A 26911-nucleotide genomic window follows, 5' to 3' on the forward strand; every position below is an offset into this window, starting at 1 on the left:
AGCTTCGACTTGTGTGTTCGGCTATCGCCGCGTCCTTGGCTTTGCTTTGATTCCATCCCTCTCTCCCTTTCCTTCTTGGACTCGAACCGAACCGTTCTTCTTTTGCTTTTGCCTCCAATTCCTCTCTGACGGTCCAGTCCTCGAAGAGATATCTTGGCTTCATCCCACGCATATTTCCCCCTCTGTTCATCATTTTGTCACCCCCTCCCTTTCCCATCCAATGTTCACCCAACCGGTCGTCTCGCCGCCGGCTGTAGCGCCGCCACAGTCATCGTCGACGTCAACTTCGCGGCCAAGCCGACTGCGAGGCCTCAGCTATCTGCGCAACTATACACAGAACCATTTACTCTCGCGCGACAGTAGCCATCACGGCGCAAACGGAAGCGGAACAGGAACAGGCTCTGGAACCGGCAGCCCAGGTGCAAGTGGGAGCACGTCCCCTAATCGACACGGCTCTAGCCTCACGCGATCCCTCAGCCATTCGCCTACCACTACGAGTGGACCGCCCGCCGGAGCCCAGAACGCCAATAATACCAACCACTTGACCCTCGTCAGTTCGACCCCCGATCCCGTGAGGATTTTGACCACCACAACCTCGCTGCCTATTACTGCTACTTCAACTTCAGGAGCGCCCACTTCTGCTCCCGCTCCCGCTTCCGCTTCCATGCAGCAACCCGAGGCCCACGACCCCACCAACAACACCACCACTTCTGCAGAATCCTCCTCACACGCAGACATCGCGACATCTTCTGCCCCCGAATCCGCTCAAGACCAAGCCGCCATGACGAGATCCCGAGCTCCCACCGGCGCCGACACGGGCTCCGCGACCCCTGAGAATGCTCCGTCAATCCGATTCTGTGCCTACTTCGATCCTCGTTCCACCCGCCCGTCGCTCACCTTCCCCCCGATTTCTAGGACTCTGCCTACGGGCTCAGAGAGAATCCGTGTCGGCCGTTACTCAGAGCGTGACAGCCACTCCATGTCCAACATGCCCGGAAACCAGCCGTCGGCCGCCCCAGTTGGCTTTAAGAGCAAGGTCGTCAGCCGCCGCCACTGCGAGTTTTGGTACGAGGATGGCAAATGGTACATCAAAGACGTCAAGAGTTCATCAGGAACCTTTTTGAACCATATCCGCCTAAGCCCACCTTCCCAGGAGAGCAAGGCTTTCCCAGTTAATGACGGCGATATTGTGCAGCTGGGAATTGACTTTAAGGGTGGTGAGGAAATGATCTTCCGATGCGTTAAGATGCGGTTGGAGCTCAACCGAGGATGGCAAAACAAGCTCAACTCTTTCAAGTACGTTTTTTGTCCAACTTTTTTACTGGGTTCGTATGCTGACATTTTTAATAGTATGGCGGCCCATAAGCGGTTGCAAACAATGGCTACGAGCGGCGGAGCGGCTGGTTCTAACTCTCAAGATTGCTCCATCTGCTTGAGTTCCATTGCAGTGAGTTTTCAAATTGTATTTTTCTTCTGAGAGTGCTGACTGATAATCTCTTAGCCATGTCAATCTTTGTTTGTGGCGCCTTGCTCTCACACCTGGCATTTCAAGTGTGTGAGATCACTTCTTACATCACCACAATATCCGATCTTCCTCTGTCCCAACTGTCGTGCCGGTGCCGATCTGGAAGCGGACGTGGACGAACTGGCTGAAGAGTGGGAGCAGATGAAGGAGGAGGCGGAAGCGGAAGCGGCTACACCAGCCAAGGCGGACACAGAGTCCGAGACAGAACAGGCACCCCCTGTTGCTACTCCCGGAAGGTCGACACCAGAACGGTCCAACACGTGTGACAGCGACCCGATGGACGTTACTGTTAGCATAACCCCTGAGACACCTCAGCGACACGAAGTTTCTCATACCGTTTCCGAACCCCTACCCATCAGGAATGCAGCGTCGGGTGCGGGTCGCTCTGGACAGATACGGGATAGCCGAACACCATCACCGCCTGGCATGACCAACGGCGCCGAGGGCCCGATTACGCCAAGAAACAATGTTGGACCCTGGGTATTTGACGGTAGTGCCGGCCGGGCTGCACCAACATCAGCCGAAATGACAAGTATAGACGCGGCTGCAGAAGTGGACTTGAGCGCAGATGACAAAGACTCAAGTTCACGATGAGAAGGCCTACATCAACGCCCGGAGTTAAAAATGCCGTATAGACAGACGACCTCAGATGGCACCCTCCTATTCATACCTGGCGCCCACGATCTTGATCTTCAAATACAAGGCGGCGCCCTTTCGTTTTCCCCTGGCTATCGTTACAGCACAGGCGTTGGAGGAGTTTTACAGTCACTACTACCTGCTGTCGGAGACGCAGCAGCTCACATTGGCGGCACAGCGATGCTATTTCTTCTGTTGAGCGAACAAGCAACTTGCGAGAGAACTAGATGCGAGAGAGCATATATACTGCATGGAAGGTTGGATTCAAGGACAGCCAAGACTAGGGCTCATGAGTAGGAGTTAATGGAATAGAACAAATTACAACATGTCTGGGATATGTGAGATAATTCACATAGCCGTTTGTCGTGATGCCCTCAAATGCATATTTTACAGGAAGCCTCCTATTACCAAATGCTGTCTACTTCCACTGCCTCACCACAAGCAGACCTGTATTTCCAATCATGGCCCACCTCATGCTCGCAGCATGATGGACGCGTTATGTCATCATATGTCGGCCGCTTTTTCCGGCATCGGCACCGAGATGATCCGGCCTATCGCCGCGTGCGGGCGGACTTGCCGGGGTGTGGCTAAATTTCCACAGGCCTTGGTCGCAAACTCGTCCGTCCAGAGCATTTGCATTTGCGTTGCTGGACAGGGCAAAAACTCTTTGGCATTTTCTTCCAGCAAGCGCAACGATACAATGCTCAGACAGTTTAGCTCGCGCCTGCCGGCAAGGGCCCGGGCTTCGTGCTCTAGAGCCTTGGGTCAGGCTTCGAGGTTCTCGTTGGTTCCGAGACGGTCCATGGCTACCGTCAAGGTGGAGGGTATTCCCAAGGTATGATATATATATATATCTTGTTTTTCTTTGACTTGTGCTCATGTATACAGGAACCTACAGAACTTGACCAAATCACAACACTCCCCAATGGCCTCCGAGTCGCTTCGGAAGCCCTCCCCGGATCCTTCGCTGGTGTCGGCGTCTACATCGAAGGAGGCTCCCGGTTCGAGAATGACTCCCTCCGCGGCGTGTCCCACATCATGGACCGACTCGCCTTCAAGTCGACGTCGAGACGGTCCGCAGACGAGATGCTTGAGCAGGTTGAGGCACTGGGCGGCAACATCCAGTGCGCCTCGTCGAGAGAGAGCATGATGTACCAGGCCGCCACCTTCAACAATGCCGTGCCCCCGACCGTTGAGCTGCTTGCCGAGACGATCCGCGACCCCAAGATTACCGACTCGGAGGTTGCAGAGCAGATTGAGACGGCGCGGTATGAGATCCGTGAGATCTGGAGCAAGCCGGAGCTTATTCTTCCTGAGCTTGTGCACACGGCTGCGTTCAAGGATAATACGCTTGGAAACCCGCTGTTGTGCCCGGAGGAGCGACTTGGTGCCATTGACAGAAACACTGTCATGACATACCGGAAATTGTTTTACCAGCCTGAGCGCATTGTTGTGGCTTTTGCTGGAGTTGAGCATAGCGAGGCTGTCCGGTTGACGGAGAAGTTCTTTGGAGATATGAAGAAGAACGAGCAGCCAGTGTTGGAATCTACAGGTTCCGAGACGAGTGAGAGTGAGCTATCAGATAGCGAAGCCAGCTCAGCGTCACCTGCGTCCTCTGCTTCCTCATCACCACAGTCATCACCCCACCTCCTCTCTCGAATCCCCTTCTTCAAGAACATCTCTACTTCGGCACCTCAGCAAGCCACCGTCAACAACACTCCCCCCTCTCAACTCGATATCCAACGACCTGCACACTACACAGGCGGCTTCCTCTCTCTTCCTCCCCAGCCTCCCTCTCTCAGCGGCCTACCGACCTTTACACACATCCACCTCGCATTTGAGGGTCTGCCTGTAGCTTCGGATGATATCTACGCTCTTGCTACGCTTCAGACACTTCTTGGTGGAGGTGGTTCTTTCTCTGCTGGTGGACCTGGCAAGGGCATGTACTCGCGACTTTACACCAATGTGCTCAACCAGCATGGTTGGGTTGAGTCGTGCGTTGCTTTTAACCACTCTTACACCGACTCTGGCCTCTTTGGCATCTCAGCTAGCTGCCTTCCCGGCCGTACCGCCGCTATGCTCGACGTTATGTGTCAGGAACTCCGTGCGCTGACTCTCACTACGGGCTTCTCGCGCCTCCAGGAGACTGAGGTGGCCCGAGCAAAGAACCAGCTTCGTTCCAGCTTGCTCATGAACCTCGAGAGCCGTATGGTGGAGCTCGAGGACCTCGGCCGCTCTATCCAGGTCCACGGTCGCAAGATTCCCGTTAGGGACATGTGCCGCCGTATCGAGAACCTGACAGTCGATGACCTTCGCCGCGTTGCGAGCATGATTGTCGGCGGAAAGGTCAAGAACCCTGGCGGTGGCAGCGGTGCTCCCACCGTTGTGCTACAGGAGGCCCAGGCATATGGTGTGAGCAACCACACCATGACATGGGATCAGATTCAGGACCGGATCGACAGCTGGAAACTGGGTAGTTCCTCTTAGGAGGTTCAAGGCTTTGATTCAAGTGTGAATCCACGAGTACGATGGCACGTCTGAGTCTGTATGCTATCTCACGATGATGAAATGGGGTGTATAATAGAGGGTTTTGTACAGCATATACCGGATTGTGGACTGCAGCGGACAATATAGGAGGGAGCATCATTCGCGAGTAAAGGAGCCATATGTACAACAACTGCTGGGCAGAGATGATCCAAACCAGCATTATTTCTCTACTAGACTCAAATCAATATATATCAGTAAAAAGAGAACTTCCAAGAAATGTTAAAAGAATCGATAATAGATGTATATTGTGTTGTGCTTGACGTCGTAATCGCTTAACTCCGAAATACCAACCGCGTTCCCAATCTATCTTGGTCTTTGCCTTTCCGTTCCGTGTTCCGTGTTGACTACCCAAGGTAGGCAGATATGAATTCAGTATTCCCCAAGTTTCTTTGTCGTGTTGAACATAGCAAATTCGCCATTCTTGATTTTTCCCAATAGTTGCGTCATTATAGTTTAGATCTTACTGCCTCGAGTCGATACTTGACATCCTTGAGGGCTTTGTTTGTGGGTTTCCAATCGTCAAATTGCTTGAGCAGCTCATCTGCTTCGTTGCTGAGCTCTGTCCGGACAAAATCCTCCTCGAGCAAGCCCCGCATGATCCATGGTAGGACATATGGGTTTGCAGACGTTAGAGGGCCTTGACGTGCGCTCACGGTGCATGGTGGAGGCAATGCACCGGTTGACGCCGTCTCGAGAGCGTGAGAGACGGCAAGATCGTAGACGGCATCGTCATAGTATAGACGGGAGTGCCCAGCGCCAGAGTATAGGGAGCCGGCAAGGGGGATGGACAGTTCACGGATCAAACCGTGGTCTGAGACGCCTAGATTACGGAGCTTGAGAGCAAACCCGACGAGGTGGGCGATAAAGTCAGGGGCATGAACACGTCCATCGATGAAGACTGCGCGGTAGATGTAAGGGTGATTGGCAGGAGAGTAGACGGCGGACTGTCAAGGGTTAACTTCTAAGCTGGGAATGCGAAAGGAATCATAACTCACCTCCATCGGAACGAGCTGGTCATCGATGCTGCCGATGAATGTGATGCGAGCGCCATAGTCTACAACATGCTTGAGTGCATTCTCAAACCTCTTCGAGTTGTCACTCTCTGGATTACCAAACTCCCACAACTCGGCAGCTGAGCCCATGAGAAGACCAGATTTATAGTCTGGGAAAGGACCCAAAGCAACACCAGCCATGGCACACACGCCGACCTTGGCATTGGTGATTACACCGAGGTCAATTAGTTTCTCAAGCAGCATGATGCTCACCGGAACTCCTTGCGAGTGACAGGCGATCAAGACAAGATCGGCACTGCGGATGTGGTCGATCCAATTAAGCATGAGCTTCCACAAGTTGTCGACCCGATCCCTGATCTTGCCTTCACCTTCGAGGGCAACCTTTTCAATCTCACAATCCCCACATCCATGAGCTTCAGCCCACCGCCGGATCGCTTCAGCGCCAAGACCTGCAAAACGAAGTGACGTGCCGGTGGGTTGTCCAATCATCGGACGGAGATACGTGGCAGGGAAGAGGCCATGCACACCGATCGCGATAGCCTTGTGGATCTTGGGAGGGTCTCTGATGCGGAAGACGTGGTTGGCGGGAGCTTGCTGGGTACGAAGGAGGAACTGGGTGAGTTGCTTCAAGATGGATGGGTTCTCCTTCATTTGGTAAGTGTTGGAGAACGACGGGAGGAGAAGGTTGTTCGTCGTCTTGACTGAGGCTTCTGACTCGGCTATGGATTGGCCAGAGGAGGCAACTTTGGTAGGGACTGCGCTGGGTTTGTCCATATCGTGTATCTGAGGTGTTGCGCTCCTTGGAGTCGAAGCACCAGACAGCGAGGGTGAAGGAGGATCGAGATCCATCGACTGTGGCCGATTTCTCTTGTTCTTCCGCCAACCTGATTTAACCTCTTTCACCTTTGGAGCGTTTTTCGCGGGTTCCTTTGTAGGTGATACATCGCATTCGGCCATTGGTCTGGGGTGAGCCTCCGATCCTTCACCCATCACGGCCATTTCTCCAGATCCTGGTGATGCTGGTTTCTGTGGCGACTTTGGTGATTCCTTGGACCAGAAGGCCCACGTCGAGCCCGCTTTGGGAGGAGGTTCATGTTGATGTGGAGGAGCAGGAGGCGCATCTGTCATGGTTACATCTTCCGAAATGGCCTCGGGCACGGGCTCCGGTTGAGTATCAAGTTTATCATCGGCAATTTTAGGAGGCTCGGCGGTAGAGTACCAGAAGCCAAACCATGAGGCAGATGGAACTTTTTGGGCGGTTGGTGGTGATGCGACCTCTGCGACCTCTGCGACCTCTGGAGGCGCCGTCTGTGCTGGTGGAGTGACTGGTCGAGCTTCCTCAGCTTCCTTTGTAGGCTCAGGGTCGGTCGCAGGAACTATAGCCTCTTCGGGCCTCGAGATGGTCTGGGTCTCCGTAAATGGTGTCCTTGACCACCAACCAAGCCAACCGGATGAAGTCGTCGGTCGTTGGGGCGACAACTGTGATGCAGGATCGTCCGGTTCTGGCTGAGGTTGAGGTTCGGCTTCCCTTTCAACCGTCTCGGAGCTGGGTTCAGGTGCTTTCGGCGTTTCTGGCCTCTCTGGGGCCTTTGGTGGTTCTTTAAGGGGAGTTTCGGCTTCCGTGATTTGTTTAGGGGGCTCGGTCGGCGCGTTCTCTTCCGTCATGGTCACGTCGGACTTGTTCTCGGGGATCTTTGGCATCGCCTTGATGGTGCCAGCCGTGCTTCGCACGCTTGCTGTATCGTCGTTCTTCTTTGGATCAAATCGGCTGAGATCAGGGGTCTTGTTCGATTTGACTGTTCCTCCAAAGATGTTCTCCTTCGCTACCGAGGTAGATGCTGAAGCCTTAGGAGCCCGGGGCCAGGATCCGTACCAGCTCTTTGATTTCCGGACCTATGCATGTTATTAGGCTACGAACATGGATAAATCAGCCAATAAGCTCAAGACACACCTCTTTACTCTTCTTCTGGCCGGATGCGACACTGTCGCCCGCAGTCTGCTGTCGTGTTGGTGGCATTGGGCCGTTGCTGGGTGCTTCCGATGCCGATGACGCCTCTGAGGCCTGTGATTGTGACGTAGCGCTCACTATCGACGCGCTGACCGGGGTTATAGAGTCGACTTTCTGTGCTGCTTCCGCCGGGTTAGGACGAGCCCTCTTTCGGGGAAGCATTTTGAACTGTGGTGATGTGTGAGGAAGCACATCAACTTGAAAAAGTTTCAAGATGCAGGTTCATATTACGTGTGTGTTTTGAAAGTTGTTGAGAAGTAGGTTCTTGTGTTAATAGACGTGCCTGGAGTTGTAGGTACCTTATCGGTCGCCCCTCGCCCCGCAATTCCAGAAGCGTCACCAGGTACATGGTACATGACCGCCGCGTGCAGGTGGAGTTGGCAGTCCAACATACGACTGAGACATCAACACCCACAACTTTCGGGCTGGGGTAATAGATATAATGAAATATTGGCAAAATTGAATGGGAAGGACTAGAAGTATAGTTTATTTCTTGAAAGCAATTTTCTAAATATTTTCTTCAACTGCAATCGCGGTGTAAGTGAGTTCCAGCCTTAGAAGCGCGTGAGCATGCTGGCATGTCTGCTGCCTCCGGAAAATCGTCTCCCCGAGCCCCCACCGTTATCAGCTTATCGGACTGGCAAAGGAAAAAAAATCCAGACTCGAATTTCAGGTACTAAACCACTGCGAAGAGTGAGCAGTCGGTGTTGCGCCAGCGCCTTTCACAATGAGCACCCTCAAGCGAAAGGATGCCCCTGGTGGCAATCCTCCCTCCAAGTCAGCAAAGAACACAAAGGAAGCGAGACCTTCAAAGAAAGAAGGCGGAAAGGATGCGAAATCCAAGTCCAAGAAGATCGATGAGGCGCCTGCTAAGGGCCCCGTTGTGTCGCTCTTGAAGGAGGAGGAGCCGATGTTCCCTCGAGGTGGTGGCAATGTCCTCACGCCTTTGGAACAAAAGCAAATCCAGCTTGAGGCCAAGGCTGACGCTTTGCGCGACGAAGAGTTCAACACTGGCGGCAAGGCGCAGAAGAAGAAGAAGCGGAAGACGGCGCTGAAGACCGACAAGAAGACGGAGAAGAAGAAGGAAGAGGAGGAAGATACTGTCAAGGTGGAGAGCTTAAGCTTCAAGGTAGGCTATGAGTTTGAGGACAATGTCGTTCTTTAGCTAACATTGGATACAGCGGCTGGTCAAGGGCTCTCTCGTCCTTGGACAAGTCACCAAAATCAACAACCTCGATATCGAAGTCGCATTGCCGAACAACCTTACTGGTCACGTCTCTATTGTCGCTATTTCCGAACAACTGACGGAGCGTCTTGAGAAGGATGCTGCTGAGAAGGACGACGAGGAGGACGACAAGGATGAGGATGGGATTGACCTCGAGACCATCTTCTCTATTGGACAATACGTGAGGGCCTATGTGGTGTCTACTGTGGACGAATCCGGAACCGGCAAGGGCAAGCGACGCATCGAACTCTCGCTACGACCCAGCGAGGCCAATACAGGATTGGAGGGGGACGATGTTGTTATCAACACCACCGTTGCTGCATCCATTGTCAGCGTCCAGGACCGCGGTTTCGTTATGGATACAGGCATTTCCAACCTGGGCGCTTTCCTGTCTCGAAGCGAGATCGATTCGAGCTTCGATGAGCAGAGACTGCAGCCAGGTGCCGTCTTTTTGTGCCAGGTCGTCAGCAAGGGCGCCAATGGCAAGATTGCACAGCTGTCTCTTCAGCAGAAGAAGCTGGGCAACCCCAAGAACGTCCCCGCCGACGCCACTACTATTAACACTTTCCTCCCCGGTACCATTGCTGACGTTCTCGTGTCCAACACTGACCGACGAGGTTTCGCTGGCAAGATCATGGGTCATCTCGATGTTACCGCCGACCTTATTCACTCTGGTGTCGGTCCTGCTGGTGTGAGCTTGGACTCGACCTACAAGATTGGCTCTAGAGTTAAGGCAAGGATTATCTGCAACTTCCCAGCTGCTAAGGAGCCCAAGTTGGGTATTTCTCTGCTCCCTCACATTACATCTCTCGAACAGAAGCGACCGACCAAGACGACCGACGCCAAGAAGCTTCCTACTACGGTCCTCCCCATCTCCTCTTTGGTCGAGAAGTGCACAGTTCGCCATGTCGAAGGCGAGATCGGTCTATTCGTCGACATTGGTATCCCAGGCCTGAGCGGCTTTGTCCATATTTCGAGAGTCAAGGACGGCAAGGTGGAGGCGCTGTACGAATCGAGTGGCCCTTACAAGGTCGGCTCTGAGCACAAGGGCCGAGTTGTGGGATACAACCAAGTCGATGGCCTCTTTCAAATATCTTTCGAGAAGTCGGTGCTTGAGCAACAGTACCTGAGGCTCGAGGATGTCCCGATTGGCGCTGTCATTACTGGCGAAGTCGAGAGGGTTCTCGTTGACGAGAAGGGAGTTAGCGGGCTGATTCTCAAGATTGCGGAGGGCATTACTGGCCTCGTCCCTGAGCAGCACCTTTCTGACATCAAGTTGCAAAACCCTGAGAAGAAGTTCCGTCCAGGCATGAAGATCAAGGCTCGGGTTCTGTCAACCAACTTGGTTAAGAACCAAATGCGACTCACCTTGAAGAAGACACTAGTCAACTCGGAAGCTCCCATCATCAAGTCGTATGAGGACGCTAGTGTTGGAATGCAGGTTCCTGGCACCATTGTCAAGATCCAGTCTTCCGGTGCACAGATTCAGTTCTTCGGCCCTGTCAGGGGCTTCCTGCCCATCTCTGAGATGAGCGAGGCCTACATCAAGGATCCCCATGAGCACTTCCGCGTTGGCCAGGTTGTCAGCGTTCACGTCCTGGACGTTGAGCCTGAGTCGCAGAAGCTTATTGTGTCTTGCAAGGATCCTTCTGCCTTTGGCCTGGACAAGCAAAATGCCCTCAAAAAGCTCCAGGTGGGCGTTCTTGTGTCAGGCAAGGTTTCTCAAAAGACCGAGGACCAGATCTTTGTCGAGCTTGATGATGCCCAGCTGAAGGCCATTCTTCCTGTTGGACAGCTTACTGACAAGTCGGCCTCAAAGAACCAATATGCTTGGAAGCGCATCTCTGCCGGTCAGACCATCTCCAACTTGATGGTGCTTGAGAAGAACGAGAAGCGACGCGTGCTTATCTTGACCCAGAAGCCAAGTCTCATCAAGGCATCTGAGGACCGAACCCTTCTCAAGACTTTTGAGGATGCCAAGGAGGGCAAGGTGGTCGCCGGTTTTGTGCAAAACATTACTCTTACTGCAGTCTTTGTGCAATTCGCTGGCGGCGTCAGGGCACTGCTGCCCAAGTCCCGACTCCCTGCTGACGTCCAAGAGCAGCCCGACTTTGGTATGCACAAGCTCCAGTCTATCGAGGTCAGGATTGTCTCTGTGATTCCCGACCATCGCCGCATTGTGGTTGCCCCAGCCGACTCTGACGAGGACGACGTGGTAAAGAAGGAGAAGACCGACGTGGCTTCTGCCCCTTCGGATAACCTCGAATTCGGAACCGTGATCAAGGCTAAGATCACCTCTGTCAAGGACACTCAGCTCAATGTGCAACTGGCCGGTAACGATGTCCAAGGTCGAATCGATGTTTCCCAAGTCTTTGACACGTTTGAGGACATCCCCGACCCCAAGGATCCTCTTGACAAGTTCCACAAGAGACAGACACTCACTGTCCGTGTGACGGGAGTGCACAACGCCAAGGACCATCGATTCCTGCCTTTCTCACACCGATCCGCGCACTCTGTGGTTGAACTGACTGCCAAGCCTAACGACATCAAGGCGGATTCTCTGGAGCCCCTTCAGCTTAGCAAGCTCAAGATTGGTGACACCCACGTTGCCTATGTCAACAACTCTAGCCCTCAATACCTTTGGGTCAACCTTTCGCCTTCGGTCCGTGGCCGCATCTCGGCCATGGAGGCGTCGGATGACCTGTCTCAACTTAATGACCTGGAGGCCAACTTCCCTGTTGGATCCGCCCTCAAGGTTAGGGTGATTGCTGTTGATCCCAAGAACAACAAACTCGACCTTTCAGCTCGTTCGTCTAGCTCGTCTGAGGCTGTCAGCTGGAGTGTTCTGAAGCAGAACATGGTTCTCCCTGGACGAATTACCAAGGTGAACGAGCGTCAAATCCTGGTCAAGCTTAGCGAGCTCGTATCTGGTGCTGTGCATCTTCCTGACATGGCCGATAACTTTGACGATGTCAACACTCTCAAGCACAACAAGGGCGATCTTGTCCGTGTTTCTATCGTGGAGCTGGACACAAGCAACAAGAAGATCCGATTGTCGATCCGTCCTTCACGCATCATGAGCTCTACGTTGACGGTCAAGGACAAGGAAATCAGCAACATTTCTCACGTAAACCCTGGCGATCTTGTTCGGGGCTTTGTCAAGAATGTCTCTGATAAGGGACTGTTCGTTCTGCTTGGTGGACAAGTTACTGGTCTTGTCAAGATCTCAAACCTGTCTGACCGATATCTTAAGGACTGGAAGGATAATTTCCAGGTTGACCAACTTGTCAAGGCCCGAGTTATCGCTGTTGACAGGGAAGCCAAGCGTGTTGAGCTGAGCTTGAAGTCTTCGATTGTCGACCAAGACTACACTCCTCCTCTGACTTTTAATGACATCAAGGAGGGCCAGGTCGTGACAGGCAAGGTTCGAAAGGTGGAGGATTTCGGTGCTTTCATCCTGGTTGACAACTCTGATAACATCAGTGGTCTTTGCCACCGCAGTCAGATGGCTGAGAAGCCCGTGGCTGATGCCACCAAGCTCTACAAGGAGGGTGATGCCGTCAAGGCTCGCATTCTGGAGATTGATACCAAGAAGAGGCGAATCTCATTCGGCTTGAAGCCATCACTCTTCGAGGACGAGGACACTGACATGGACGACTCTGACCAGGGCGCTGACCTTGATGGTGACAGTGATGAGGATGTTGAGATGGGCGAGGGTGTTGAGATTGTCGGCATGGACAACGCTGATGACTCGGAAGAGGATGAGGATGATGACGACGATGATGATGAGGAAGAGGAGGACGAAGATGAGGAAATGAAGGATAAGCCAGCCAAGAAGGGCAAGGGTCTTGGAGCAGGCAAGAAGTCGGAATGGTCGGCTGATCCCTTTGACGAGGCAGAGTCTGACTCTGAAGAGCAATCAAAAGACGAAGAGAAGTCAAAGAAGAAGAAGAAGCGAAGCCGGGATGAGATCCAGGTGGATCGAACCGCCGAGCTCGACGCCAACGGCCCTCAGACCTCCAGCGACTACGAGCGACTGCTGCTCGGTCAGCCTGACTCTTCGGAGCTCTGGATCGCCTACATGGCCTTCCAGATGCAGGTCTCTGAGCTGTCCAAGGCTCGCGAGGTCGCCGAGCGAGCCATAAAGTCCATCAACATCCGGGAAGAGACTGAGAAGCTCAACGTCTGGGTTGCTTACCTCAACTTGGAGGTTGCGTACGGCAGCAAGTCGACTGTTGAGGAGGTGTTTAAGCGGGCTTGCCAGTACAACAACGAGCAGGAGGTCTACGAGCGACTGGCCAGTATCTACATCCAGTCTGAGAAGCTCAAGGTGAGACACATTGATACGTTTAACAAGGACCAAGCTGACCATAAGCAGGACGCCGATGAGCTCTTCGAGGCCATGGTCAAGAAGTTTGGTGCCAAGGCCCCTAACGTCTGGCTCAATTACGCCCACTTCTTGCACGTCACCCGCAACGACGCTGCTAGGGCACGATCCTTGCTTCCCCGTGCCACGCAACAGCTCGACAGCCGACACAGCCAGAACCTCGTAAGCCGGTTCGCGGCGCTCGAGTTCCGATCTCCCAACGGCGAGCCGGAGCGTGGACGAACCATGTTCGAGGGTCTCCTCGCTGCCTGGCCCAAGAAGGGTGACCTCTGGGGTCAGCTCCTAGACCTCGAGTCAGGCCTCGCCGAGGCTGACCCGACAGCGGTTCGGGACGTGTTTGAGCGAAGGACACGGGTCAAGGGCTTGAAGCCCCAGCAGGCTGAGAAGTGGTTCAGACGATGGGCCACCTGGGAGGAGAAGCTGGACCCCAAGGGCAAGGACCGGGTCATGGCCAAGGCTCAGGAGTGGGCGGCTGCCTTCAAGGCTAAGAAGGAGGCCGAAGCTGCTGCTGCTGAGGAGGACGAGATGGAGGAGTAGGTGCTGTCCTGTGGTTTGTTTTCGGATACCATTATACGGGAGTCAAAAGTTTCAAAGCATAGAATCTGAATAACCAAGTGTATGATTAATCAACGGTCATTCGTGAAAATTCCAATAGTGAATACGTAAAAGTCAGCAATAGATATGTCTTGCTGGTCAGCATGAGTGACGTATCGTAAGATTCGATACGGCAGATGACGACAGATCAAGATCAAATTGGACCCCTTACAACGTTGCCAGAATAAGTCAGCGGTGAATCCTCAGCGCAATATATGCCTAAATGACGAAATAGCGGCCGGCAATTGCAAGGCGGTAAACTAGGAGGTGCCTTGTTAGTGGAGCACGGCAGTGAGCGCATAGTGCAGATCGCTTCGTATCCTGAGGTTTCAGATATGTAGAATAGCAACGTTGCAATGTCCTTGATCAAATCATTTCATTCTCATAAACAAAAAGACATTTCTTATGCTCACGCACCTTGTTCAGCCTCATTGATGACATTTCACCGAGGACGTCTCATCCAACCAAAGCGCCACTCCCGTTTTTTGCCACAAAAGGAGAGTGTGTGAGATGAATCGGACAAGTCGGAAGTTTAACAGACTGATGATCGGCGGGGACCCCGTCATGACGGATGTCACGGCGGAGAAATACGAGCGAGGGGATGATCCTATCGTGTCATATGCAGGTTCTGAAAATATATGTCCAATGGATGGAAACATGGGGTTTAATAAAATGAGTATAAAGGGGAGGGTTCTCACGATGGTATACTCGACTCAGCAGCAAGACACTCATCAGTAACTTGAACATAAACAAGAAATCAACAATCCAACTCTTCACTTACCAGTCTATACTCTTGAATCCATCAATATGCGCTTCTCCATCGCCCTTGCTGCCACCTCCCTCCTCGCCCTCACCGAGGCCCGCATCGTCGGAATCAGTGTCCCCAAGACCATCAAGCCCGGCGAGGACTTTGAGGCCATCATCATCAGCGAAAACTACATCCAGAGCGTCTACGACGTTGCTATCGCCTTTGGCTACTCTCCCGGCAAGGGCTTCCCTGGCTCCCTCGGTCAGGTTGCCGACTCTTTCTATCTCGGTCCTGGTAAGACATATTTTTGGTCCTTGACTTGTATGCGTGACTAACTTTGTAATCAGACGAGTCCAACCAGCTCCACAACTTCAACAAGACCGTCAAGATCCCCGAGAGTGCCGTCAAGGGAGAAGGTCTTGTCACTGCCTCCCTCTTCAGCCTGTACGGCGCCTCTAGTGGTCCCACCCTCAGCAACTACAATGTCTCTGTTACCTTTGGAGACGAGACCAGCAAGGAGTACAAGGCTAGCAACAGCCAGTAAAGGGGTACCTCGCATGGAATAGGACATGGAATCACATAGCATCTCCAGGATACCTAGGGAGCGACAGCGTACATATTTTAGCCTGCATCAATTTGCACATAGTAGCGCTATAGAAATGGTTTATGAATAAGTATTATCTCTATCTAAGTAGGGTATCACTCTATGAAAAAGACACTAGCATGAACATACCAACCCGTCCATGCTCTACTTGACCCTGGGCTTGATCACCTTCATGCCGTTGGCGCTTCCCCATACGCTGTCGCTCACTTTGGCTGGGATCTTGCGACCGCGGAGCCTCTGGTCAATCAGCCACATGCCAACGACAAACTCTGCTCGTCCAAGAATGCCTCGTCCCTTGCGGTCGACGAGATCCCACACCTCAGCCAACTCGTCTGCCGGCAGACGCGAACGCTTCCAAATCTCGCGAGCTATAACATTAACCACGTACTCTGAAGGGTCGTTTTCCATGGCATCCAAGGGAGAGTTTGGATAATCAAGCAAAAGTCCACGGTTGGAAGCCCATACAGCTTCATATCGCTTTCGTTCACGGGGTGTAATCTCTTCTCGCCATTTCTTTCTTGATCCTTCATGATGAGAATGTTTCCCAGAAGAATGGAGCTTGTGTAGAGGCTTCTTCTTGTGACGATCCAAGTCTTCATCTGATGTCTTGGCTGGCTGGCGCAAAGTCTGCATCATGCGAGGTGACTTTTGTCGTCGTGGCAGTTGTGGAGCAAGGCTGCCCCCCGTGTTGTGAGGTGTAAGACGAGCTGATGCCAGTGAACCTGCCACAATGGCACTTGTGAGAGATTCCAATGGAAGATTTGTAACTGATGAGCTTTGAGGGCGATGACGTCGGACCTCCCGAGTTGGCGAAGACGGTGTACTAGCCGCTGTTCGCCTTTTCGGGGGTAAAGTAGGAGGTAAAGCTGGGGGAGTCAGTCGTTCAGGGGACTGAACTGAAGAAGCAGACACAAAGGTGTCATTAGATGAGGCCGAGCCTGGTGTTGACGGCCGTTTCTCTACAGGATCGGGTCTTGGACGAGAAAGCCTCGGGGCCAGCTGAGGAGCTGAATGTCTTGGTGTAACAGTTCGCGACTTCTGGACGAAACTCTGGGACTGTACATTCGGCTTATTCGTTCCTCGAGGCTGCGGCGGCGTAGGCGGTCCTGATTTCTTGGTCTTGACTTTGCGTTTCTGGGGATCGGGCGACGCAGGTGAAAGGACTTGAGTTGCCTGACGGGTGATGATTTGAGGCGGTGTCTTTGGCCTCAACACCGGCTTCGGGGGTCTAGTAGGCTTGGGTGATAGCACCTCTGGAGCTCTTATAGTGGCAACCAAAGGTGGTGGCGTCACAGGGCGAGGCTTCGGTTTTAGTTTCGGCTTGGGTTTTGGTTTGGCCGTTGGAGTATTGTCAAGATATGGTACTGGCTCCTCCGGAATGCTCTCGGCCGAGTCTCTAGGCGCCCTAACCGGAGATCTCTTTGGAGAGAGCCGCTTCACGGGGTCACCCGTCCGAGCCTGCTCGAACATGGAGATGAGGTTTCCCGTAGGCGGAATAGACCCCGAGTCGACAACATCGCCGCTGTGCGATGAGGCGCGCGTCCGTACCTTGGGGCTTGGGCTGGCGCTTCGACTGGCCGCCAACGTGGCTGCAATGAAGCTTGCGCTTCTAGCATCCGTCTTCCCAGCTGAACCCGGATGTAGCTGAACCGGACTCGCCCCCAGCTGCTTCAACCTAGCAGCAATCGTCGCTCCATTATGTTCAACACCTGTAGTGCTTTCTCCTGTACTCTGATCGGCGAGCGGCTTGACCGGGCTCCGCGGGCGTCCGGCTGACGGCGTCAGGGGGCCATTGCCTCTTCGCGTAGGCGGCGGCGCGGGCTTGTTCTTATTGAAGGCGAGCGTTGCGCCCTGGAGGGCAGCGGCGGCGGCATCGGAGGAGCCTGTGGTTTGGCTTGCGACGGGATTCATCGCCGTGAGGGCGACATTGGATGGGGGGTTTGAGTAGAGGATCACGAGGGCATTCGATGGATGTAAGAGAGCGTCGGAAAAGGCGATGACGTAGGATAAGAAGAGAAAGTTGAGATTCGTCGGATGAGGAATGAGATGCAAGATCTAAAGGTTGGAGATCAATCGCGGGGAAGTTGAAGAATGAAAGGTCAAAGTTGGAATGAAGCTGGGATAAACGCGGCAACCACGGGAGCTGACATCAACCTGCCACCTGGAGACTTTCAGGGACCTCGGAGAAGGGACAGTTCCACTTGCGCAATGAAAGACGCTAGAAGTTTTCTAGGTTTAGCGGCCGCTGTAAAAACGATTAAACGCCCCAATTTCCAGGGGTTCTCGCCCCTGACTATTTTTGGACCTTTCTTCCCGTTTTTGGTGGCTGCGTGTCATCCAGAGCTTGAGATTCGTAAAGATTGTCTTTGTTGATGCCAAGGTGCCTTTTGAGTGACATATTTGTGTCTCTCGTGTGGAACGCAATCACCTGGACGACAGGTCTCAGGAAACACTACCGAAATACTGGGTCAAGGTTGTTCGGGCTCTACTCCACTCTGCTCCAGAGGTCATGATGGGAGGGACTCATGTCTCATGACGAGAGCGCCACAGACACGATCAAGACACTGCGGAAGTTTTCACTTTCATCCTCGGATTTCTTTGAGACAAGACATTATCAATAATGGTTTCAACTCGAGCTGTCAGCTAAGATATGCATGTACGACAGTCACGCTAGTCAAGTGGCAAAGCAAAGCAGTAAGCACTCAAACAAAGCTTCTTTCTCATTTATTTATTCATCACCTAGGCTTCCATCCTATCATCTGACTATTCAATTCGCTGTTGTTCGGTTGCCACAGGCTTATTTGTACTCTACCTTATCCGGCAACTCAAATACTGCCACAGCATTTGAATCAGGAGCCTCCACCGCCCCTGGGACAGACGTCTGCGTGGACGGCGATTGCTGAAATCCTTGGGGTGATGGCGTCTGGTGGAATCCTTGAGGAGGTGGTGTTTGCTGCCATCCTTGATAAGGTATTTGTTGCTGCTGGGCCATGACGGGATATTGCATCTGTTGCTGGGGAGGAGGTTGAACTTGTTGCACAGGTTGTGCCTTGTTCTTGTCCCGTCGACGGATCAAGAAAATGGCCAGGACGACAGCCGCAATGACTGCAATACCTCCAACCACACCACCAACGATAGCACCAATGTTGGTCTTGCTACTGCCACTCTTCTCATTGCCATCATCCTCACTGGCGTCTTTCTCGCTCCCAGAGTCACTCGAGGCGGTCGGTCCCACCGTCACAGTCTTGGCCGCCTTTGGCTTTGTGGTTTCCGCATCAGACTCTGTTTCGTCCTTGGACTCTTCAGCTGTGGACTCCTTGGTCGATTCGGAAGGCTTTGTCGTCGCAGCTTCGTAGATGGTAACGTCCATGGTTGAAGTAGCATAGTTGGCTGCTCCTTCAGGAAAGATCATGCTGCTGAAGCCGGCAGCCGTATGGCAGGGATACTTCTTGATACCGTTGGGCATGTAGATGGTGAAGCAAAACGGTCGAGTGTCGAGAGTACTAAGACGCAATCCGTGTTAGCAAGTGCTACAATTCCCCTTCTTTAAAAACTCACCAAAACTGAATGTTGGGATCTCGTCGGCAATTATCGTCACACTTGTCATCATCCGTGGCATCAGCCTGCCCAATGCAAGCCGTCTTAAAGTCCTCGATGCCGCAAAAGGCGAGGTTGTACTTATTATTCTCCCACATACATGATGTGCCGGGCGAGCAGGTGAAACTGTAGGTTGTGCTAGGAGTATAGAGTCCACAGAGAGTGTCAGGGGCGACGGTGATGTCGAGTGTCTCCGTCACGGTTCCATCCTCGCGTCTGAAGAGACCCTGGAGAGGTCGAAGAGCGCGAATTCTCGCTGGGGCCGTGGGCTCTGGTCCTTGAGGGGGTACATCAGAGGCATTGGTCTTGTCGAACAGTGCACATGCTGCTACAGCCGCAACGGCAAGCCATCTCATTGAAGAACCCATGCTGAAGAACGATGAAAAAGAATAATGAAGAATGAAAAAAGGCCAAGTTCAGTCTCTCCAGAGAAATTCGCTCTTCAGCCTTGAGAGCGGGCAAGCAGCCATACCATCATGACCCATGTCGAATAAGTAAGTCTAAAGATTGGCTTAAACTAGCTTCAAACGCGGCCGGTCCCCTTGATGCAGCGATGTGATGTCGAGGTGGCTTAGGAACGAATAAGCGCTTAGATGCTTTGGGACGGAATGGTACATTATTATTTTAAGTGAAAAAGAGGCTTGCTTTCATGTTGCACTTGTCAAACTTGAGTTGTTCCAATACATCGCGCTGCCTCAACTCCCGGTTTGAGCTAAGACGAGTCCTTTCTTTTCCAGATAACTTATTCCTTGAAGCTCCCGAGCAAGCATGTTGGATCCAAGTCGAGACCGTGCTGAAGGATCAGGGTTGCGTTGAGGCTGCATCAAATTTGAAGCCATCGACAGAGGAACAAGGGTATTGGTTGCTAGGACTGTACCCCTGTCTCGCCAGTGTCGATCCTCGCAATTTCCTAATTGAACCGGCCTGATATCCATCCGAACTCAGCCCTGCCAGGCGCGCAGAGGCATGCAACTTTGGTTTCATATAAAAACCTCAAAGAGTAACATTCATCCACCTAAGGATACCATTAATATCTTTTATATAATCACACTACAACTCTTATTTCAGTTGGATACAAGCCGAGTCGCTTCTGGTGATTTCAAATCGTGCGCTACATCCATCGCCTGACTCTTTGCCCACAGACTGCTCATCATGTTTGGTCAAGTAGACAGCTGAACTTTCCAACCATGTTCAATCTTTTCAACTTGCACATGGATAGAAGTGTTTGTTAGACCATGTACCCACGTCCCTTCTCCCAGATTGTTCTGCCCTCGGTTATAGAAATGGCCAGCCAGTTCCCTGCTCGCAATTTGACGCAGGTCAGCCTTTCCAATGCTGGCCATGGCATTTGACCAGCTTGCCCATTTCTTTTCGACAATGTCATGCTGCACCACGTGGTCTGCTCCGGAAAGCTGGAAGAGGACCAGCAGAGTACAAAACTTGCCTTTGCCTAGGTCCACGTTCAGCTCTACCATGCCCTGCGCCGAGTGAATAAAGGCCTCTCTGTATGGGTCCCATTGTCTTCTTGGGCAGACATTGACAATTCTCAAGGGGCCTGAAGCGCACACTTGAACCATGGCTGAGGCCAGACCTGTGTTTTCACTCCCCCAAGAAATGACGTTGATCTGTTCTGGGGGCATCCATCTTCCTTCAGACTCGTCAAGCTCATCAAGCTTGGTCTGGAACAGCTGGTCAGTCTTGACTCTGGAATAGCCGTCTGGAAGCTTTTCGAGGAAAATCCCCCCCTGCCCAGCGGCCGAATCCGGCATCTGCTTGAAAAGGTTCAGGGGCATGAAAAGGCCTTGTCCCTTGATAACCAGGAGCTCCATATCGTCAAAGATGACGCCCCGGTTCGACACGCGCACATCTCCAGAGTAAAGACGGTACATGGAATCTTCAGACGAAGCGTACGCGAACTCGTTGGGGCTGAGTGCGAATATGCCCCGAATCTTGTCACCGTCACCTTCATCGACCTCGGTTTTCCAGGCGAACAGGGTCAAGTCGGCGACCCGTTGGCAGATTTCTTCCTGCAATCTTAAAAAGGCCTTGGACCCTTCTCCGTAGAGCATCGGAAGGTTGACGTCAAAGATGCCAAACAGGCAATATGCAATATCCTCGGCTCTTGTTGTTTCCCTCCCTGCCGCCCACGACATGCGATAGACGACGTCAATTGTGCTGACGTCACATTCGCCCAGTAGAACGTCTGAATTGATCCTTGTAATCTTTGAAATAACCTGGTGAAGCTCAATCTTTGAGCCGAGAGACTCCCAATCCCGGTTGTAAAAGGTAATAAAAGTGGGCGCGATGAGCTCCTGCAGCGTCCATCCGCGAGTGAACCACCTGCAACGACCGAAACTTTCGTCGACGGTGGTCGGGTGATAGTCGGAGAGATATGCGTAGCAGTATTGTGCATCTTTGTACCAGCGAAACATGGAGTTGATGGCCTCGGACAGCTCAGCGCTGCTAGACTTGTCGATGCAGCAGGTATCGACCCAGGCGTAGGGATAACCTTGGCTCTTTGCGAAAAGGCATGTCATCTCTATCTTGGCGAATCCTTTTCTCGTTCTAGCGAACTCAAGGTCCTGAAACTCTTGGAATGAGACCTCTTCCTCCTCCCAGGTATGAGAGAGGATGGCATACTCGACGGTCTCAGGGTTAACCACAGACTCGAGCCTCATAGTCTCGGTATTGATGAGCCACATTTTGGAAGGCTTTGACGGGGTTGATCAGTTACAGATTGCGTTTCGGAGGCAGGGAGCTAGCTGTAACAAGTCTTTCGATGATTTCAAGGTTGGAAAAGGTCGAGAGAACGGAATTAGGCTGTAGGAAGCGAGGCAGATTCCCGTCCTGTTAGGACCATGCAGTCAGCCCAACCCAAACATTCAGCCCCATGGATGTCGACGACCAGGCTGGCGCTTAACTAGGCTCATGTGCCCTTATAGGGGCATTGACGCCATTGGACAGATTACGGGGCATTTGCTCGGCATCATACAAAATTGTACGGAATGTCTACTTTTATATTCCTTGTTAAGTATTTTTGGAAGCCTATCCTCTTCAAAGTCAATTCGTCTTGTTTATATAAACCACAGCATGTCAGTGCATAATTATTTCTCTATTTTACGGCTAAACGTATTATGCACATACTGCTCAGATGATTCAACGCCGTCTTAAAATGGTGGTCCACGCCGTGTAAACTGGCCCGAGTCAACTCAACGCTTCCAATGGCGCATGACATTTCGTATTGAGACAAGGTGCCTCCATAACTATTTTCCAGCTACCTACCCAACTGCATGTCTTCTTCAACCTGAACAAGATGATCGTCGTATAAATCCCATCGAGAACCCATCGTCTCTCCTCAACCTCACCTCATACTCGCCCACACGCTTCTCAATACCATCAGGCTCATCAAGGCCCTTACCAGCCTGCTGCCGTATTATCTCATCAACTTCCATACAGACCGGTAAGAGAGGATCATCCTTCCATGGTCTCACACCAATCTTCGCAGTCCGCACAATCTCGATAACAAGATAGACCATAGAAGCAACCACCATGACCGCCGGATATACAATCCACTCCCATCTCACCACAATAACAACTTGACTTGTGATAGCTGTACCCCAGTATCGTGCGTCTGTTGGTGGGTCAGTGCCGTTGATCCGCACGGCATTTGTCATGCTGCTTGTGATACGATCCATCCAACCGTGAATGTCATCGAATGAGCTGAAGAAGCTATAAGTGAAGTCTCCCTTGCTTATTAAGACGCCTCCAAATTCTCTCATACCATAAAGCAGCTCCCGATCCATTGTATATTGGTCGCCCGTAGCCGTACCCATCGAAGGCGGTATGTTCGTGAACGTGGCATTGCCTGAAAAGTCTGGTTCGTAATGAACTAGGACTTCGCTCCAGGTTTCCTTAATCCTGTCTCTTAACTCGCCCATTTCGACCCGGATCTCCCGTGCCTGAAGGCAATACCATAGCGCACACTCGGCCGCAATAGAGTCGTTAATCGTCATATTCAGCTCCGTGATCAGCCTGCCCATCGGGACACCGATGCCACCAAACTCGGTAATTACATTCGATGCATTCCGCCTTGGTATGTTTGAGGAGGAGGAGGATGAGGAGGAGGAAAAGACGCGCCCAGAACCTGGGCCGACAGTGAAATAGTCGTCAGTATTAAAGTAGTATGGAAGGTCGCATTCATCTCTTTCCAGTTTCATGCCGTTGGGTATCTCCAGCACGCACGCGGATTCGTTCACACGGCTGAAGCGGACATCATCTGTGACATTCAGGCAAGTCCCGCAAATGCCGATTGTCGGGATAATAGGCCATGTACAATTACCAGTCGGGCATTGCACTTGTGGTATGTCGATGCTGGGTGCGATCATACCAATGCAAATGGCAATCTCGCTAGCTTGCACTGTGCATCCGACAACTATCAGTGTATGCAAATGCAGCAAGGAAGCGAGTTCTAAGGGGAGGTCAAGGTGATTTGACTATTGTAACTGACTCACAGTATTCCGCTACAGGTCCTTCATATTCCAGCCACATCGTTCGAGCAACCTGCCCGGTAGCCGTCGCAGAACGAAGCTCGACCTGATAAGTACGCAAAGTCACCAGCTGTTGCGAAAGTAGACCGAACACCTGGGATAAGATTGACAGTGCTGCGCCAACGCAGGCCACATGGCTAGAGTCATATGTTATCTTCTACAACTTCAATCAAGTAAATAGGTTACTTACCTTCCTTTAAATCGGTACAAAAGTCGAGCACTCCCCCAACTCCCTCTTGACGCCTCATCCAGCAATGCATAGTCTTTGAGAGGGAAGTAGTCCGTCTCGCGACGACTCGAGAACCGGTTCCACTTGGCCTGAGCGAGAAGGCTGCCCACCGTACATGTCAACGATGTGTGACATATGGTTGACAGTGTAGCGACTAGGGCGTTGAGTGTCAATGTCTGACTTGGCCAGCTATCTTGCGGTTTGCCGTCGTAGCGTGCAAGCACTCCGACTTGCGCTGCGAGGCTAGCCAAGGAAAGGAGGCAGCAGAGTATTTCCAGAAACCAGCAGCTAAGCACAGACGGCTGTTTTGGGAGTTTTGCAGTTATCGGTGACGCGTCTTTCATAGTGGGCTGCGTATTCTTTCGTCCCTACTTAGACGCTTCAAGAGAATCGTCTGCGAGGAGCCGAACACGTTGAGTGTCTGCTTGATCAGCAGCTTGGGCATCTGCATCTGGTAAGAATGATGTAGGATATTTAGGACAACTTTGTTTGTAGTAACCCTGTATATTGACTTTATTAGAACGCTGTGAGGGCTCTGGGGCTGACTGCGGTAGTGACACTGGTTGATAGCTGTTTGCACGAGACATTGTTGTCATCAAACAACCCATGTGAAGCTTGAGCAAGCCGATGACCATAAGAGCCGAAACAGTCCCTTAAAAGACTTGACCATTACGACGCACTGAAATGCAAGAAGCGTTGCCCAGTGTGGGTGGTCGATCTATGGTTGCACAACGAGGCGTTCTTCCCGTGGCTTGTTCATAACTGGGTGAAACCTCGAACTGCTCAGCCTGCAAAAAGGCAAGTCAGATTCAGTTGCCCTTGATCCACAATGTGTAAAGGAAGGCGGAGTGAGGCCACTGTTGTTATAAGTGTGTCATAGGGGCGTACAATGTGTAACCAAAACACGTATCAATCTCGGAGATGGACTCAATTTTACACTATAACATTTTTCTAGTTCTTTCCTGAATCCTCCTTCAGTGATACAATACGGTTGAGCACAATCTTGTCGTCTGTGCTGTCCGAGTCCATGGCCTGCAAGTACGTTAGTTGGGTTACCTTCACCAGGGCAACAAGCACTCACAAAGTAAGCAACACGCATAGCCTGGAATCGGACCGTTTCCGGTCCACTATCTTCGCTTGTTTCACCTGCAGTGACGGGCCAGGGAGCCCTCTGGCGAACCTCGTTGAAGCCCTCTTCAATCAGGGCATCAGTGTAGACAACCTCGCTGTTGGGGTTGATGTCGTTCAGGAAACCACCCTCAACGCTGGTAGGGTCATCCGACTTGAAGAGAGGGCTGTGCACTCGGACCTCCACCTTGATGGAGCCATCAGGCACCCACTGGATGTATGTCTTGGGCTTGCTCTCCTTGTCGAACACAGCCTTGATGCTGGTAACCTTGCCCGACTCGTCCTTCTCAAAGGATGTGGCCTTGATCGGGTGAGGGGCGTTAAGGAGACCGACAGTCTTTCCAGGGGCCAACCGGAAGTAGCCCTTGATGTCCTCCTCGCGGAAATCAGATCGGTCAATGTAGACAGTCTTTGTCAGGCGGACCTTATGGTTGCCGAACTTGGGGTCCTTGGGGGAGTAAGGAACATCAAGCTCCTGGGTCTCATCGAGGTCTTCAATGGTGACAGCAACAGGGTCCAGGACGAGCATCAGACGGGGAACCGTGTTTTCAAGGTAACGACGGACACTCTGCTCAAATCGGGTGATCTGGATGAGGGTCTTGGAAGTGGTGACACCAAGCTCGTTGACAAAGGACAAGAGGGCACCAGGGGGGATACCTCTACGTCGAATGGCAATCAGAGTGTAGAGACGAGGGTCATCCCAGCCTCGGACAATGCCACCCTCGACCAACTTCTTCAGTGCTCGTTTGCTCATGATGGTTCCGCTGACATTTAGTCGGCCTATAAGATTTCATGTTAGAGTAACCAACCAACTCGTTCAATATAGTCGGCTTACCAAACTCGCGCTGCATAGGCTCATACACCTCAAGGGTCTTGTTCAACCACTCGTAGCTCTCTCGGGACAGAATGAACTCTGTAGTGCAGAGACTGTGTGTGATACCCTCGAAACTGTCGCAAAGGCAGTGTGTGAAGTCATAGGTAGGGAAGATCTTCCACTCGGGAGCTCGGTGGTGAGGCTTCTGCTTCTTGGGTATCCGGTACGCGGCAAGATCCCACATCTGGGGGTTTCCACTGGTGATGTCCTGCTTCATGCGGAGGAATGCGGCCATGGGCTCGTATTTGCCGTCGTGCATATCCTGGAACTTCTGGAGGTTCGTCTCGACGTCCTGCTCGGCGTGTTTGCATCGGTATCGAGGGCCCTCCTTGCCCTCCTTTCCTCCACGCTGGAGCTTAATCTCAGCCTCGTTGCAGTGGCAGACATAAGCCTTGTCCTTCTTGATGAGCTCTTTGGCAAGGTCGAACAGCTTCTGGAAGTTGTCACTCGAGTAAGTGATGTCGGCGGGAGTGAAGCCTTGCAGAATTCGCATTAGATTCGGGCTTTAACCAAGCTGACACCAAGAACTCACCCAGCCACTTGATAATCTTCAGGATCCATTCAAAGTAGACTTCCTCCTCTTCGTCGGGGTTCGTATCGTCGTATCTTGGCCTTCGTCAATCGTAGCTCTCACCCTTCGACACTTATAACGTACCTCAGAATCTACCAGCAATTAGTTTCATTTTCAGCTCCATACCAGGGGCTCAAGCTTACCGTCTTGCCGCCGTGGAAGCGCGCAAAGCCAAAGTCAATGGCAATAGCCTTGGCATGTCCCAGATGAAGATATCCGTTCGGCTCGGGTGGGAATCGGGTGACGACAGGCTTGACAGGTCGTTCTTTGTAGACGTCGGAGAGGAAGCCCTGCTTGAACATGGCATCAGGGTCCAGCTGGGTGGGCTCCTGGGCCTTGGGCTTGGGAGCGGCGGCGGGCTTGGGATCCTTGGCCTTCTGCTCCCGCGCGGCCGCAGCAGCTGCCTTCTTGGCTCGCTTCTGAGTGCGCTTCTTCAGCTCATTCCTCGTGACCTGCTCTCCCGTCACCTCGTCAAGGACCAGCTTGACAGTGCCCTCGGTCACCTCAGCGACAGGGTCCGACATGGTGGAATGGGTCTCGAGGTCGATCGATCGGTATTTCTATCGTCGTCTGCTCTCGCAGTCTCGGTACTCGTGGAATAGCTCAGGTTTGTTAGGTCTTTGAAGTCGTGGTGGGGTTATTTTCTGGCGGTGGAAACTTATCATCGGAAGGTGCTTG

General features: G+C 52.3%; 10 protein-coding genes across 10 annotated transcripts; 4 read left to right on the forward strand and 6 right to left on the reverse strand.

Moving 5' to 3' along the window:
* Positions 1-220: 220 nt before the first annotated feature.
* NECHADRAFT_43175 (uncharacterized protein) lies at positions 221-2119 on the forward strand (the record flags this gene model as incomplete). The annotated part of the gene is made up of 3 exons (XM_003044808.1): positions 221-1296; positions 1351-1447; positions 1553-2119. 3 exons carry the CDS (start codon positions 221-223, stop codon positions 2117-2119), a joined length of 1740 nt encoding a protein of 579 aa, XP_003044854.1.
* A 742-nt stretch (positions 2120-2861) lies between these two features.
* NECHADRAFT_94534 (uncharacterized protein) lies at positions 2862-4648 on the forward strand (the record flags this gene model as incomplete). The annotated part of the gene is made up of 2 exons (XM_003044809.1): positions 2862-2996; positions 3050-4648. The coding sequence occupies 2 exons, from the start codon at positions 2862-2864 to the stop codon at positions 4646-4648; spliced, it is 1734 nt and encodes a 577-aa protein (XP_003044855.1).
* Positions 4649-5154: 506 nt separating this feature from the next.
* Positions 5155-7891, reverse strand: NECHADRAFT_42797 (uncharacterized protein; the record flags this gene model as incomplete). The annotated part of the gene is made up of 3 exons (XM_003045210.1): positions 5155-5652; positions 5716-7597; positions 7671-7891. The coding sequence occupies 3 exons, from the start codon at positions 7889-7891 to the stop codon at positions 5155-5157; spliced, it is 2601 nt and encodes an 866-aa protein (XP_003045256.1).
* Positions 7892-8456: 565 nt separating this feature from the next.
* NECHADRAFT_43434 (uncharacterized protein) lies at positions 8457-13878 on the forward strand (the record flags this gene model as incomplete). Its single annotated transcript, XM_003044810.1, has 3 exons — positions 8457-8858; positions 8911-13284; positions 13333-13878. 3 exons carry the CDS (start codon positions 8457-8459, stop codon positions 13876-13878), a joined length of 5322 nt encoding a protein of 1773 aa, XP_003044856.1.
* A 784-nt stretch (positions 13879-14662) lies between these two features.
* Positions 14663-15414, forward strand: NECHADRAFT_100964 (uncharacterized protein). Its single transcript, XM_003044811.1, has 2 exons — positions 14663-14977; positions 15031-15414. Exons 1-2 carry the CDS (start codon positions 14743-14745, stop codon positions 15225-15227), a joined length of 432 nt encoding a protein of 143 aa, XP_003044857.1. The 5' UTR covers positions 14663-14742; the 3' UTR covers positions 15228-15414.
* Positions 15415-15431: 17 nt separating this feature from the next.
* Positions 15432-17198, reverse strand: NECHADRAFT_43078 (uncharacterized protein; the record flags this gene model as incomplete). Its single annotated transcript, XM_003045211.1, has 1 exon — positions 15432-17198. The coding sequence occupies one exon, from the start codon at positions 17196-17198 to the stop codon at positions 15432-15434; it is 1767 nt and encodes a 588-aa protein (XP_003045257.1).
* An 886-nt stretch (positions 17199-18084) lies between these two features.
* On the reverse strand, positions 18085-19252 carry NECHADRAFT_81841 (uncharacterized protein; the record flags this gene model as incomplete). The annotated part of the gene is made up of 2 exons (XM_003045212.1): positions 18085-18790; positions 18846-19252. 2 exons carry the CDS (start codon positions 19250-19252, stop codon positions 18085-18087), a joined length of 1113 nt encoding a protein of 370 aa, XP_003045258.1.
* A 1465-nt stretch (positions 19253-20717) lies between these two features.
* NECHADRAFT_94537 (uncharacterized protein) lies at positions 20718-21586 on the reverse strand (the record flags this gene model as incomplete). The annotated part of the gene is made up of 2 exons (XM_003045213.1): positions 20718-20751; positions 20796-21586. The coding sequence occupies 2 exons, from the start codon at positions 21584-21586 to the stop codon at positions 20718-20720; spliced, it is 825 nt and encodes a 274-aa protein (XP_003045259.1).
* A 597-nt stretch (positions 21587-22183) lies between these two features.
* NECHADRAFT_81843 (uncharacterized protein) lies at positions 22184-24247 on the reverse strand (the record flags this gene model as incomplete). The annotated part of the gene is made up of 4 exons (XM_003045214.1): positions 22184-23316; positions 23396-23568; positions 23622-23903; positions 24033-24247. 4 exons carry the CDS (start codon positions 24245-24247, stop codon positions 22184-22186), a joined length of 1803 nt encoding a protein of 600 aa, XP_003045260.1.
* Positions 24248-24611: 364 nt separating this feature from the next.
* NECHADRAFT_44201 (uncharacterized protein) lies at positions 24612-26757 on the reverse strand (the record flags this gene model as incomplete). Its single annotated transcript, XM_003045215.1, has 5 exons — positions 24612-24692; positions 24742-25568; positions 25624-26139; positions 26195-26274; positions 26360-26757. The coding sequence occupies 5 exons, from the start codon at positions 26755-26757 to the stop codon at positions 24612-24614; spliced, it is 1902 nt and encodes a 633-aa protein (XP_003045261.1).
* Between the last annotated feature and the right edge of the window lie 154 nt (positions 26758-26911).

Source organism: Fusarium vanettenii, assembly GCF_000151355.1.
Source record: "Fusarium vanettenii 77-13-4 chromosome 6 genomic scaffold NECHAsca_20_chr6_4_0, whole genome shotgun sequence".
In the NCBI taxonomy this organism is placed as follows: domain Eukaryota; kingdom Fungi; phylum Ascomycota; class Sordariomycetes; order Hypocreales; family Nectriaceae; genus Fusarium; species Fusarium vanettenii.

Bases quoted from the DNA above. Each gene is read 5' to 3' on its own strand.
- NECHADRAFT_100964 (XM_003044811.1), top strand. From the start codon at position 14,743: ATGCGCTTCTCCATCGCCCTTGCTGCCACCTCCCTCCTCGCCCTCACC. The intron at 14,978-15,030 runs GTAAGACATATT...CTTTGTAATCAG, and splicing joins CTCTTTCTATCTCGGTCCTG to ACGAGTCCAACCAGCTCCAC.